Source organism: Vigna umbellata, chromosome 2 (genome assembly GCF_029865625.1).
Source record: "Vigna umbellata cultivar VRB3 chromosome 2, Vumbellata_1.0, whole genome shotgun sequence".
NCBI classification, from domain to species: Eukaryota; Viridiplantae; Streptophyta; class Magnoliopsida; order Fabales; family Fabaceae; genus Vigna; species Vigna umbellata.
In genome coordinates, this window is record NC_142166.1 from 15888358 (window position 1) to 15901666 (window position 13309).

At 31.9% G+C, this 13309-nt stretch overlaps 2 protein-coding genes across 2 annotated transcripts; one reads left to right on the forward strand and one right to left on the reverse strand.

Moving 5' to 3' along the window:
* The first annotated feature begins 1091 nt into the window (after positions 1 to 1091).
* Positions 1092 to 4579, forward strand: LOC148203500 (B3 domain-containing protein Os01g0905400-like). Its single transcript, XM_088107940.1, has 7 exons — positions 1092 to 1238; positions 1325 to 1497; positions 1967 to 2738; positions 3125 to 3196; positions 3374 to 3433; positions 3534 to 3649; positions 4099 to 4579. The coding sequence occupies exons 2-7, from the start codon at positions 1363 to 1365 to the stop codon at positions 4363 to 4365; spliced, it is 1422 nt and encodes a 473-aa protein (XP_087964066.1). The 5' UTR covers positions 1092 to 1238; positions 1325 to 1362; the 3' UTR covers positions 4366 to 4579.
* Positions 4580 to 9475: 4896 nt separating this feature from the next.
* AZG2 (Xanthine/uracil permease family protein) lies at positions 9476 to 11404 on the reverse strand. Its single transcript, XM_088107918.1, has one exon. It carries the CDS (start codon positions 11232 to 11234, stop codon positions 9633 to 9635), a length of 1602 nt encoding a protein of 533 aa, XP_087964044.1. The 5' UTR covers positions 11235 to 11404; the 3' UTR covers positions 9476 to 9632.
* Between the last annotated feature and the right edge of the window lie 1905 nt (positions 11405 to 13309).

Consider the following 13309-nt stretch of genomic DNA (forward strand, 5'->3'; position numbering starts at 1 on the left):
ATAAATGAACTTGACCATTTAACCTAGTTAAAGTGACCATATGCATGTCACCTACATCATCACACAAGGCTTCTAGCCTATCATCTAATATAGGACCACATCCAACAGAAAATCACAAATCCTTAAATCCATCGTACCCGAGACCTTTGACTACAGTCACTACAACAAAGTAACTCCACAAGTCAGGGTCAAAATACATTGTATCACTTTCCCCTTCATACTTCAAGAAACCATTGTTGACGAACTTTTTCCCATGGTGAATAACAACCTCTATATCATCGTCCATCACAGACAACACAAGCAACAATATTCTACACCTAGAAATAACCCTAAAACGACAAAAAACACCGCTTATTAAAGTGATAATGACAGAACAAACAAACTTTAACTATGGGGGACCATAAGCACAATATGCAAACACCACATTTTCGGACAACCCCAACCCCACATTAAAAAAAAGCATTGCCAGAAAAGCACCAAATATTAAATTCATATCTATTTATAGTAGAGATACTAACCTTCCACCAAATTTCACTTCACACACATGTTGAAGGACTTTGCGATTCACGTCGAAACTCCAATCACAAAGCTCCAAAGCCCTAATTAAGCAAATATCGTCTCCACTAAGGACTTCGCGCAAGGTTGCGATAACTCTCCTCTCAGATTTTTAATCCCAAATTCAATTTCATTGAACCCTAAATCTCATTTCAGAAATCCTTATTATTAAAATCTAAAATGTTGGCAAATTTCACGTATAAAAGGTCTGAGAATGCCACGTTTTAAAAACTGGCCATATCAACTTCTCATCTTATAAAAAACTTAATTCTCTTAAACTAATTTAACAGTAGAGATCCAATTAATTTAAATTAACATATTTTAAGACTAAATTGAAAATTCTAATAAAACGAAGATGAAATTAAAAAAAGTAAAAAAATTAACTATATTTTAAGATTAAATTAAAAATTCTAATAAAACGAAGATGAAATTAAAAAAAAGTAAAGGGATTTAACGATATGTAGACAGACAAAAGAAACTAACTAATGGGTTAAAATTTTTATTCTGATTCACTGTTTTTTCGATGACGGACGGATTTGTCGGGTCTAACAGGTTTTGACAGCAGAGAATTTGGCCTCGAAAGTGGAAGCTCCTGATCTCTCACATCACGTGTTCGAAGAAGGTCACGTCAACTGCTGACTGGATTGCTGTGCATGCGCTCTATCACCTCCTCTTTCCTTCTAGTACTGTCCAAGAATCGCTTGTGCTTAGTTCCCTCTAGGAAAAAAAAAAGTGCTAACTTTGGTTTCTGTTTCTGTGCATTGTTAAGGAGAGAAATTTGAACAGTTGATTGAGAAGAGAGGAAAAATGGGTGGCGAGGAACAGGGAGTTTCTGTTTGTGCTGCCTGCACCCACAACTGTCTATTGTTCCACCAAACCAAACAAACCTCACCAACCTCTTTCTTCAAGTTCCTCACTAGACAAGATTATTTAACAACTTTGGTTCGTATTTTACTTTCCTTTTTCAAACATCAACACCATGTCTTACATATATAACTTGATAAACTGTTGGCAGTGATATAATATTATACTGTTTATACCAACTCTTCAAAATGTCCCAAAAATCTGACCCGCAGCATTCTCACTATTAGCCATGGAAATAAGTTTAGACAAAAAGATTAACCCCTTTTTGACCAAATGAGATTTTGGTTTGAACTCTTCCCCATGTATACCCGATATCGATTTCTGCTTTTGTAACAATGTACAAGTGATTTTCTTCTTTCATGGCGCTTAGTACATTATACAGCCATTCATATTATTTTGTTACCTGAAGCAGATATCTCAACACAGCCTGCATTTTGCTTTGGTCAATCCAATTATTTTCATACTACTCTTTTTTGGTGTATTTATCTTTATATTGACCATGGGTTCTGATCTTGTATATTATTGCTCAAAATCTATTAAACTGCAGTGTATTCCTCCTGCTTTTAGTGGTATTGTGGCCAGCATGGTTAATAAGAAAATCAATCTCAATGATTCAACTGGGCAGCAGTGGAAGGTTAAAGTATCAGAAGTTAATGGTTCATTTGTTTTTGGGGAGGGATGGAGTCGTTTTTCATCAGGTCATGGGCTTAAAGTTGGCTATCTTTTGGTACTCAATTACATTAAGGATTTGCACTTTGATGTCAAGATCTATGATACTTCTGCCTGTGAAAAGCTTGGTCTTCCTGAAAAAAGAAATCAGAAGAAAAGAAGTAGGGGCAAAATTGGCTCACCAGTTAGAGATGGTATCTTGGTCAGACAAGAACTCGATGCGCCAAGGCAGTGCAGCGAGGTTGACTTAGTAGTACCACAAAAGGCTAAAGAGAGTGGCCAACATGTGCTCGTACTAGATCACAGTGAAGAAGACCCATGTCATTCAAAAAGCCTAGAATTTGACCAGAGCCATGAGGATGATGGGACCATGAAAAGTCAGAACGGAGATTTAATAGTTTCTAATGTTGATTATGAATCCAATATCGTTGAAAAGGATGCAATGATATGCAGTAAGGATACTATGCTTGAAGGGGTGTTGAGTACTGAAGTTGCCTTGGATATATCTGAACTTCGAATATATGGAAGAAGTGCTTCTCTAGAGGCAGACACATATACATATGACAAGACTTTTAATTCGAAAATTGAAGAGAACAAAGCCATCTTGTCCAACAGGGAAGCTCAAGAGTGCCAATTTTCCAAGGCCTTAGGTACTACAGTTAATAGAGTACCTTCATTTTCATTTCTAGAGACTTAAAGCGGGTATAGGATCAAATAAATATCATCCTATTAAAGCTGATTTGTCTTACACACTTGTAGTGCTTCACGCTTTTAATTATTCTCTTGTAATGCATGCCATGATTTCCTAGATTCTTGTACTTTGCATTGCATTATTTTCAGAGAACTGATCATTCTGCAATATCTATGAAGGAACATACTTTACATATTGGTGATTTTCACGATACCAAACAGAAGTTCAATGGGATCTCAAATTCATTGATGCTCATATTCATAATGGGGCATCTTAGTTTATAAATATTCTCTCAAACAAGCCCTTTAATTTACCAAGATTATTAATCAGTTATTATGATTACAGGTGAAATGAAGAAATTGCCTGTGGACATGACTCCCAACTTGGACAGCTCCATGGATGAATTTCATTTAACAGGTGTTTTCTTTTCTGTTACCGCTGTTGAAATTTTTTATCACTTCAAATCTCGTTATACATGCGTTCATGTACTTGTCTGCATTGTTGTACATGGACAAGTTCTCAGTTTATATGTATTTCCTCCTACGAATCCCCTTCTTTATTTGCCTGAATCAATCGATTCTATTATGATTACAGGTGAAGTGTCTAAAAAGTTGAAGAAAGAGTTTGTAACTCTCAATGAAATGGAAGCAACAGGTGTTGAATCCCCCTAAATCACTTTTTGTGAATCTACTTCTCTGTACTTACTTGCAGTACCAGATTCTGACTCATGGATAATTTTTCTGTGTTATTGTAGGATTGCCCAAGGAAATCAACGGACTGTTGAACTCTGACATATTTAATGAAGATAATGCGAGTCACTTTAAACCTACACAGCTCTCCTGTGTGGTTCCTCATGATAACGTTTTCCTTGTACAGTATTAACAGTCCCTGATCGACCTTGTCTCCATTTATTTTCTTAATAGTTTATCTTGTAAATTGATTTTTCGTCACAAACTGGGATTATGTTTATTTAGGACACAACTTAACTATAGTTGCTTGAATCAAAATTAATGTTTCATCTTGATACCCTATGCTATCCTTTAATGCCAACTTTTGCTGTCTGGACTAATGAGATGAAATACCAATTTTGATTGGAGATCAACACTGAAAGCCTGTTATACTAAATCTATTATGTTCTATCAGTATGGTTACATTTCGTTAATTACATGATAGCTACACTACACACTTGGCAAGAGCCATTCCATTTTGTATTTTGAATGCCAAATTGACTATTTTCATTTAGCTTCACGCTGTTCTTTTATGTTTGCTTGTTCATTCTTTCATCTTTGTTTGAGCACTTGTACTTATCATTGCTGCAGGAATTGCCCTCATGCCTGCCTTTGATTCGCAAGGTAAAGGTAGATCAGCAAAGGAAGATGTTAGTATTTCTTCGGGATCCACTGAGGAGATTGTGGCCGGTGTATTATCATGAAAAACCACATTTGAAATTACTGGCACATGGATGGTTAGATTTTAGCAGAGCTAATAACATTCAGCCAAAAGATGAGTGTATTTTTGAGGCTGAGGTTGATCCTGAGTGCAAGTCTAAACGTATCTTATCTGTTCAGATAGTCCACAACAAGTGATGTTTGTTGGTATATTATTACAGAGAAGCATATGCAGTGTTTGTGTCTGTTTTCTTTTGGGTACATGCTATAGACTCCTGTACCACAATGGTTTCTTTTCAATGAAGGACTTGTCATCTATTTTGTTAAGTTTTGTTTTTTATGTAATGGAATCAATCAGTAACGTTTCTGGTTTCTGATCCAACTGGTATCAGTTACTCTAAAACCATGGATACTGCCAATGTTTGTTTGCTTAAGTCATTTTCAATTTTTCTTGAAACAGCTAGTCTCCAGTCGTTTCAATCTGTCTCCTGATCTATTCGACTTATAATTAACGTTCAAGATTCCACATGGATTACTAGGAATTTGTAAACGTAAATTTTGTATTACAAGCGCATTTTTGTAGAATTAAATTAGATTAAACTTCATTTTCTTTATATTTTAAATAATTTTTAAATTCTAGAAAAGCAGCATCTCTTTTTTTGGTTTTTGTCAATACAATGTTTTCCAAATTTCAATTTTTTATGCCGAATATTTAAAATGAACAATAGAAGTTGTCCGGATGACTTTTAATAGTTTTATATTGTTTAAGAGATATTAAATATTCATTTCACTGTCCGATACATCTTTTAAAGACGTAGATTTAGTCTTTTAAAAATAAAATAAATTAAAAATTTGGAGGAATTAAAACTAACCTAAATTTTTTTATAAGTCAAAACATAAATTTATTCTATGTATAAGTGGTTTTGAATAATAAAAAATCAGAAGAGAATAGGATAAAAGTTAAATTTACGTGTTTTTTAGAACTCAAAAAATGATTAAGTATTTTTTTATTAATTATGTCGCTTTATGTAATGAACATTAAACATATATATTACATTTTTCAGAATAATAAATGCATTTATTTTTATTTAATTAAATGCATTTCCAGAATTGTGTAGAGAATTTTTGGGGGTGTGAATTACTGCTGTGAGATTTCTCATCTTCAATATGACCTACTATTCTTTGTTTTCATGATCAACCCTTTGAGCATGAGTTGGATGTTGAAGAAGCATATGTGAGAATCAAATCAATGATGAAGTTGGAGATTTATGATCATTTGGTTCTTACTCGAGCTTATTGTTAATGTCCAGTGTTCCTAGAATTAGGATCCTAATTGATTGGATTTCTCCCAGAATAGCAGAGTGGAATATGTTCTAGGAATTCATAAAGGAGTTGTAAAATTATTCACAAAAAGTAAGCTTACCTTTCTTCAATGCATTTAATAACATATAGGCAAACTTTTTCAATCATCTCCATATTTTTCATCCATCGATAAATATAAAAGGTTTATTTTGATATTTTTAATTGGATAATTCAAAAGTTAAGAATGACTTTTAGAGTGTATAATTAAAAACTAAAATAAACTTCAAAATTACATAATCTGGGAAATATTTTTTTCTTAAAGAAAAATTTTGGATTTTATATCTAGAAAAAATAAAACTTCTAAAATTATATAATCCAAAAATAAAAAATGACTTTAGAATGTATAATCTAGAAATTATTTTTCTTATCTCTAATTTTCAAAGTTATTTTTAATTCTAGATTGTACGATCTTAACTTTATTTTTTAATTCGAAAGTTAATTTCAACTTTTACAAAATTCAAAAGTTACTTTTAACTTCTAAATTTTGTCATCTAAAATGTATTTTTTTAAATGACTTTAGAACGAATTTTTATATTTACGAAGTTAGAGGAAGAAGATTTGGAAGTGTAAAAAGAATTTGACTAACATTAAGTTCTGGTCACAATGTTCGGCTAAGTTCATTACAAAGCCTTTGGGCCTACGTCTTATTCCACTTTCATTTCACCTTTTGGTAATTATTTTCTACACCCTGTTATATTTTTCCTGGCCCCATCATTTTAATTAGTTCCAATTGTATCCTTTTTATTTGAAATCTGTCTCAACAAGGAGAAACGTGAAGAACAAAGATTGGTGTTACGTTGGTAAAAAATGTTCTTGGTGTGTTTTGACATTGTTGAGTTGGTGAAGGAGGATTTTGGTCATTTGAAGAAGGAGATACATTGTTGAAAGTATAGCAAGGAGATATGTTTTTCTTAACAGAGATTTGTAAGAAGAGATTTATATGGAGAAACCTCTAGGATTTGTTGTCTAGGGATGTCTTCTGGATTGATATGTCATCTTCGCAAATCATTATATGGCTTAAAAGTCTCCTAGAGCTTGGTTTTGAAAATTTAGCAACATTTTTCAACAATTTGGTATAACACAATGTGATGGATGTTTCTACTTGATAGTATATGTTGATGACATTGTTCTTACAACCAATGCAACCATGTCCTAGATGAAATAACATCTTTGTCACCATTCTCAAATCAAAGATATTGGCAAATTTAGATATTTCTTGGGTATTGAGGTGACACAATCCAACAATGGTATTATTATATCTCAAAGGAAGTATACATTGGATATTTTGGAAGAAACTGGTTGATGAATTCAAAATTTGTTGACAAACCCATGGGTCATAATACCAAACTCATACCAAATCAGGGGAAGCCTATGTCTGAAAAATTGAAGATTAGTTGAAAAATTGAATTATCTTATAGTTACTCTTCCTAACATTTCCTTTATAGTTAGTGTAGTAAGCTAATTTCTTAATTCCACATGTGAAAATCATTGAAATGTAGTCATCCATATATTAAAGTACATTAAAGGGTCTCTTGGAAAAATGTTTTTATATGATTTCAATAATCATACAAGAGTTGTTTGTTATTTTGATGCTGATTGGTCAGGGTCTCCTTCTGATAGATGATCCACTTTTTGATATTGTGTCTTCATTGGTGGTAACATGATTTCTTGGAAAAGCAAGAAACAATATTGTGACAAGATCTAGTGCAGAAGTAGAATATAGAATTATGACCTTAGCCACTTGTGAACTTGTTTGGCTTAAGCAATTGTTTAGAGAGCTACAATTTAGAAATGCCACTTAAATAACACTTATATGCGACAATCAAATTGCTCTTCATATTAGCTATAATATTGTATTTGATGAGAGGACCAAATACATTGAGATTGATTGTCATTTCATTTAAGAAAAGATTGTATCTAGAGATATCAAGACTAAGTTCGTTAATTCAAGTGATCAGTTAACAAATATTTTTACTAAGTCTTTACGAAATCGAGAATTATATTTGTAACAAGCTTGCTACATACAATTTATATGGACCACCTTAAGGGGAGTGTTAGATATCTTAAGTTATTAGACATATTATATTTATCCTTTATCTTTAGTTACTTGTCTTCTGTTACTTTGTTATTATTCTTTAGTTTGTATTTTGGGCTTAACCTATATTTTCTTCGTATTATAATAAAGTATTTGTATGTATTTTTACATAAAAAAGATTAATTTCACTATATTTAATAAAAAAAATAACTTTATTCAAATAAATATAAATTACGATTAAGATAAAATTCTAGCATATATCATTCTAAGCTACAATTCCCTATAAAAGTCATAGTTTAAAGTATGATTGTCTCACATTAAATAATCGTATATGTTATGATTTTATCTTAACCATATTGCTTTGTTAATATTTAAAAAATGTTATTGTATCAGCATGCTACATTTTCATTGGAAGTGTAATTTATGTTGTTTTAATTCATATATTTGCATTAGTATTGTATAATTATCTAGTAATAAATGTTTTTTCTTGTATTTGAAAAGTTATTAAATTTTGTATATGAGAGAAATGATAACTATTTAAATGATAATATAAATTAGTTATAATATAATGTAAGTATTGAGTTGGGCACTAAAATTTAACATTTAAATTGATTGTACACTAATCTATTTGTATAATAAATGGGTCAAACTTGTAAATAAAAAATTATTTTTCAATATCAGTTCCTCACCTAAAAGAAAAGGTTATTATAAGGTATAAAGTGTTTCTCGTAATCAATATTTATTTATTTATGTAAAACATTTAATATTAGTAATTATTTATTTACGTAAAATACTTATTGAATATTTTAAATGATTATTTTAATTATTATTAAGTTCATATTTAATTTATAGTGTTTCGTTAAGTCTACGCATTGAAATAAATTCTAAAAACATTTTAAAATTATGTATAAATTATATACAAACAGTATCCATGTAAATAATTTAATTATATATTAATGTTATAGTTTATTAATGTAAATTAAAAGTTATTGTACAGTTAATTTTTTTTATTAACGATGGTATAAGGTTCTAAAATATTTTGTCTTCTTATTATATATATATATATATATATATATATATATATATATATATATATATATATATATATTTCATTGCAAAAATGAAAAGAATAAAGTTGCAAATATTGCTTACTTTTTAACTATAATTGTTAAAGCTTTCTCTACTTCCTATATTTCATAAAAAAAATACTCATTTCAAATATTTATTATTTGTCATTTTATTTTAAGAAATATAAACAGTATAGAAAGCTCTGATAAATTTCAATAATGTATGTTTTAGAAGAATTTACGCTCGTTAATTAATTGAATCTTGTTACAGTTTGACCGAAAAAGATCACATATGTTTTTTAAGGTAAATTGTATATATCTTATTCTATCTAAGTTTATTTGAAGAAATTAAAACCACAAAATCTATTGATTAATGTATATGAAGAATTTAAAATCTCTCCCAAAATTTACTAAGAGGAAGGGTGGTTCACTTATTCACTACTGTCATATAACGCAGAGAACGAGCAAAAAGAAAAAAAAAACCCTCCAACAAAAATCTATGGTTTTACATTACTTAAATCTAAAAAAAAAAAAACTTATTAGGTCGAAATCTACCTTAAAATATATAAAAAGTAGGAAAATGTTATTTGGACAACAAAAGTTTGACACAATTTTGACAACGGCGACGTGGCAGCTGTGCATTGGCTCAGTGAATTGAAAACAAACCAGAAAAAACCCAAAATACCCCTCACCCCGGTTCACTGAGCCAATGCACAGCTGCCACGTCGCCGTTGTCAAAATTGTGTCAAACTTTTGTTGTCCAAATAACATTTTCCTAAAAAGTATGTGTATGAAAAATAGAGAGAGAGAAACGGGGAATAGAATATACTGATCAAGGCAGATATGAACCGAGAAATTTTACTCTTGAACTTAAATAAATACAAAACAGAGCATAAGTTGAGGCTACTTGTGCGCTAAAATATACGTAGCATGACACTGAATATCTAATATCTATGTTATCCAAAGTCTATAATAAACAAGAAGGTGTAATAATAAGCATGTCATACTATTTCCACTGCTGCAGTAGCAGAAACTTGGTTTTGTTCCTTGGCCACCATTCTCCTCATCTTCCTCAACCAATGTACAATGCTTGCAGCATAATCATAGAGGCTGAGAGCAATGTAGAGTCCAATCCCAGCAATGATCCCATTTGCTATGGAATATGTGAGAGGCATGAGGAGCATTGTGGCAAAAGCAGGCACTGCATCCTTGGTGTTGTTCCAATCTATGTCCTTCACCACCTTCATCATCATCACTCCAACCATCACAAGTGAAGGTCCTATAGCCCAAGGAGGAACACTAGACAAGAGAGGAGTAAAAAACAGTGACAAGAAGAAGAAGAACCCAACCAAAACTGCTGTTAGTCCAGTTCGACCCCCTTCTCTCAAACCAGCCGATGATTCCACAAATGTTGCTGTGCTCGACACACCCAATGCAGAACCCACGATCGTGCTTCCTGCATCAACCATGTAAGCCACGTACTCACCTTCAAAATGCCCCTTTTCATCCAAAAACCCACCAATCTCTGCCATCGTGTACATAGTCCCAGTGATCGCAAGCACATCAACGTAGAACAAAGTAGCCAAAGCCACCCAAACTCCCTTTTCGTTAAAATCACTAAACCTTATCATTCCAGCAGTGGATTCGATCTTGTGAAAACCAACCACTTGCTTGAAATACTCATAACTTTCATCACCAACTGGGGTGTCAGGAAAATAAGTAACTTCTGTGTGCCTAAACCAAGACACAAGAGTCACAAAAACAATGCCATAGATCATGCTTCCCTTGATATTCTTCATCAGTCCATAGCTCGTAATCAGGAGGCCAACCATGCCCAGCCAGAACTTTGGGCTTTGCAGTTTCCCACCCAAGCAAGCCCCGGTTTCTGGGTCTACGATCTTGCAGGCCGTGATGGTAACCAGGTTGGAAGGGTCGGGCCCAATAAGCCCAACGCCAAGGCTTGACTGCAGGCCCGTAAAGGCGATGAAAAGCCCAATCCCGGCTGCACAGCCGAGCCTCACTGAATGAGGGATGAGCTTGGCAAGCTTCCCCCTCAACCCAACGGCAGATATAAACAGAAAAGCACAACCCTCGACCAAAACCACAGCCAATGCAGTTTGATACGACATTGACCCGGTTCCATGAAAACCAACCAAATTAAAAGTCAAGTAAGCATTGGGCCCCATGGCCGGAGCCAGGCCCAAAGGAAGGTTAGCCAACAGGCCCATGGCAACAGAACCAACAAGAGCAGAAACGGCAGTGGCCACAACCAAGTCACTCTTGGTCTTGGCAAGACAACTCTCGTACCCAACGTTGGGCTTCACCCTGCAGTCCGGGCCCGCCGGAGAGGAGCAGTCGGCGACGGAGCATGTTCCGCCGGAGGCACCGATGATGGTGGCGTTGACGGTGATGATGTAAGCCATGGTGAGAAAAGTTGCGATGGCAGCACGAAGCTCCCTCGTGAAGCAACTTTTCCTCTGTTCCAACTTGAAGTAGGAGCCCATAAAGGTCTTGGAAACGGCCTCGTTTAGGGCTTTCTCCATCTGGGAGAAGGAGTTTGTGAAGGCTCTGAGTTTTGAAGTTTGAGAGAGATCTCTTCCCATGTTTAGAGTGATGTTAACGTGGAAATAAGCAAATGAAATGAAGAAGAAGAAGAAGAAGAAGAAAGTGTGAAACTTTGTTTGGTGGTTGGTTTCATCATGGCTACTTCTTTATATGGTTTGTTCTTTTGGTTTAAAATATCTGTGCACCATGCCAACTTGTTTTCTTTTATGAATTAAGAATAACGTTTAAGGGAGATAAATAAATTATATTTGGAGTTTTCTTTTCTTTCTCATTAATTTTATACGACATACAGAAACGTCTACCTTACATGCACGCACGCATCTCATTCATTTTGCTTTAAAACCGCTTAAGAGAGTAAACATACACATTATATTCATTTAATTCCTCATTACTCTTTTTTCTTTTTCTATTTATTTTACAAATGCAATAATTTATTTTTTATAACTTTTTTCCTTTTACAATATATAAAGTGTCAAACCATCACTATTCTAATGTTTCTGGGAAATCTGCACCCTCTTCTTTTATTATGCTAACTCTTTTATTAATTTTAATTTTTTCTTTGTATTTAAATCAAATGTATATTATTATGTTATATATTTAATTTGCAGAGAAGAAAAAGAATAAAAGTTATACATTTATTAATAAAACAAAACGAACGTGATTTGTCTCCTAAAATGCCATATATTCTTATTTTTAGTAGAGTGGTAGAATTATTTTTATTATTTTTCCTTTTCTTTCATTTTTATAATAGTAATATAATAATACACGGGATTAATTAATGTATATTGATGTGATAATTTGTTATTAATATTTAGTTTAATTATATAATAATTTTGAGTATTTTTATTTGTCTATTGATTTTTCTCATTCAGTCTTACTAAGGGTGGATGACGTAATTGTTATTTTCTTTCTCCAAATTTTCTTATTAAAGGTTTTAAATCATTATATTTTTTAATTAAATCAGTGTCATCAAGTAGGGAGATATTATAGTTTGATTTTACAAAACAAAACATCATGAAGTGGAACAACAAAATATAAAAGTTTTTGAATCTTAATTATTTTTATAAAAAAATAGCATCCTTTATTTTATAAATTAAGTACTAAAATAAAAACCAAATCAACCACGTAAATACATATGAAAATAATATTTGATAAATTAAGATTTCATAACTTCATTTTTTCTATTATTTAAATGTTCAAGACTAATAGATCAAACAATCCTTTTAATAAAAATATAGAATCAATTGAAAAGCATTTAAATTTATTAAAAATTTAAACTTACTTAATCTCAAAACATTTTTTTTCTCAAGATTGACCGTCTCACCAATACATGAGAATATTAATTAAATAAACATAAAAATTATTTAGAAAAGAAATTACATCATAAATATGAAGCCAATATTCATTTTAAAGTGGTAAAAAATATTTAGTAAATAGATTAACTAAATTTAAGGCTCTCTCGGTAATTAATAATTTGTCTTTTTTAACGTGAAGTGGGTGGTAACTACAATGGAATCTTTATTTTCAAATTGTATTCTTACAATTCACAATATGTCAACGTAAAGTTGAATAAATACTTGAATTAATTAGAATTATCTCTTATAAATAAGTAATGTGGAAAAATACTTCAGATATGGCATGAGAAAAAAAAAACTATGGATTTTGACTCTAGATGATGAAGTAATGATAGAGATAGAGTAGGTGGTTTAAGTTGAAAACTTTATAATATAAAATAGTGTGCACTTTAAAATCACGAAGTTCGACGAAATTAGAAAAAGGAAATATAATAGGGTACTCTGATTCTGGTTTGATTTTGTTTGCAATTATTAAGATGCAAGACAAGAAGATACATTTCAAAATCCAAAATTAAAATGTTTCAGAAATTAGTACTATTTTGGCAACACTCATGTGGGAGAATCTCATCAACCTCAAATATATCTAACGTCTGTCTCTCTATGAAATTGTTAGAATCAATCTAACATTATATAAAAGACACGTCAAAATCATCAAGCCTAACCAATTGCATAACAAAAATACAACATATATTTAGAAGGTTTAGAAAAATAAAAACATAAAATACAGTATATTTAAACAATTTTTTTTAAAGTATTTA

Bases quoted from the DNA above. Each gene is read 5' to 3' on its own strand.
- LOC148203500 (XM_088107940.1), top strand. From the start codon at position 1,363: ATGGGTGGCGAGGAACAGGGAGTTTCTGTTTGTGCTGCCTGCACCCAC. The intron at 2,739-3,124 runs GTACTACAGTTA...TTATGATTACAG, and splicing joins CCAATTTTCCAAGGCCTTAG to GTGAAATGAAGAAATTGCCT. The intron at 3,434-3,533 runs GTGTTGAATCCC...GTGTTATTGTAG, and splicing joins CAATGAAATGGAAGCAACAG to GATTGCCCAAGGAAATCAAC.
- AZG2 (XM_088107918.1), bottom strand. From the start codon at position 11,234: ATGGGAAGAGATCTCTCTCAAACTTCAAAACTCAGAGCCTTCACAAAC.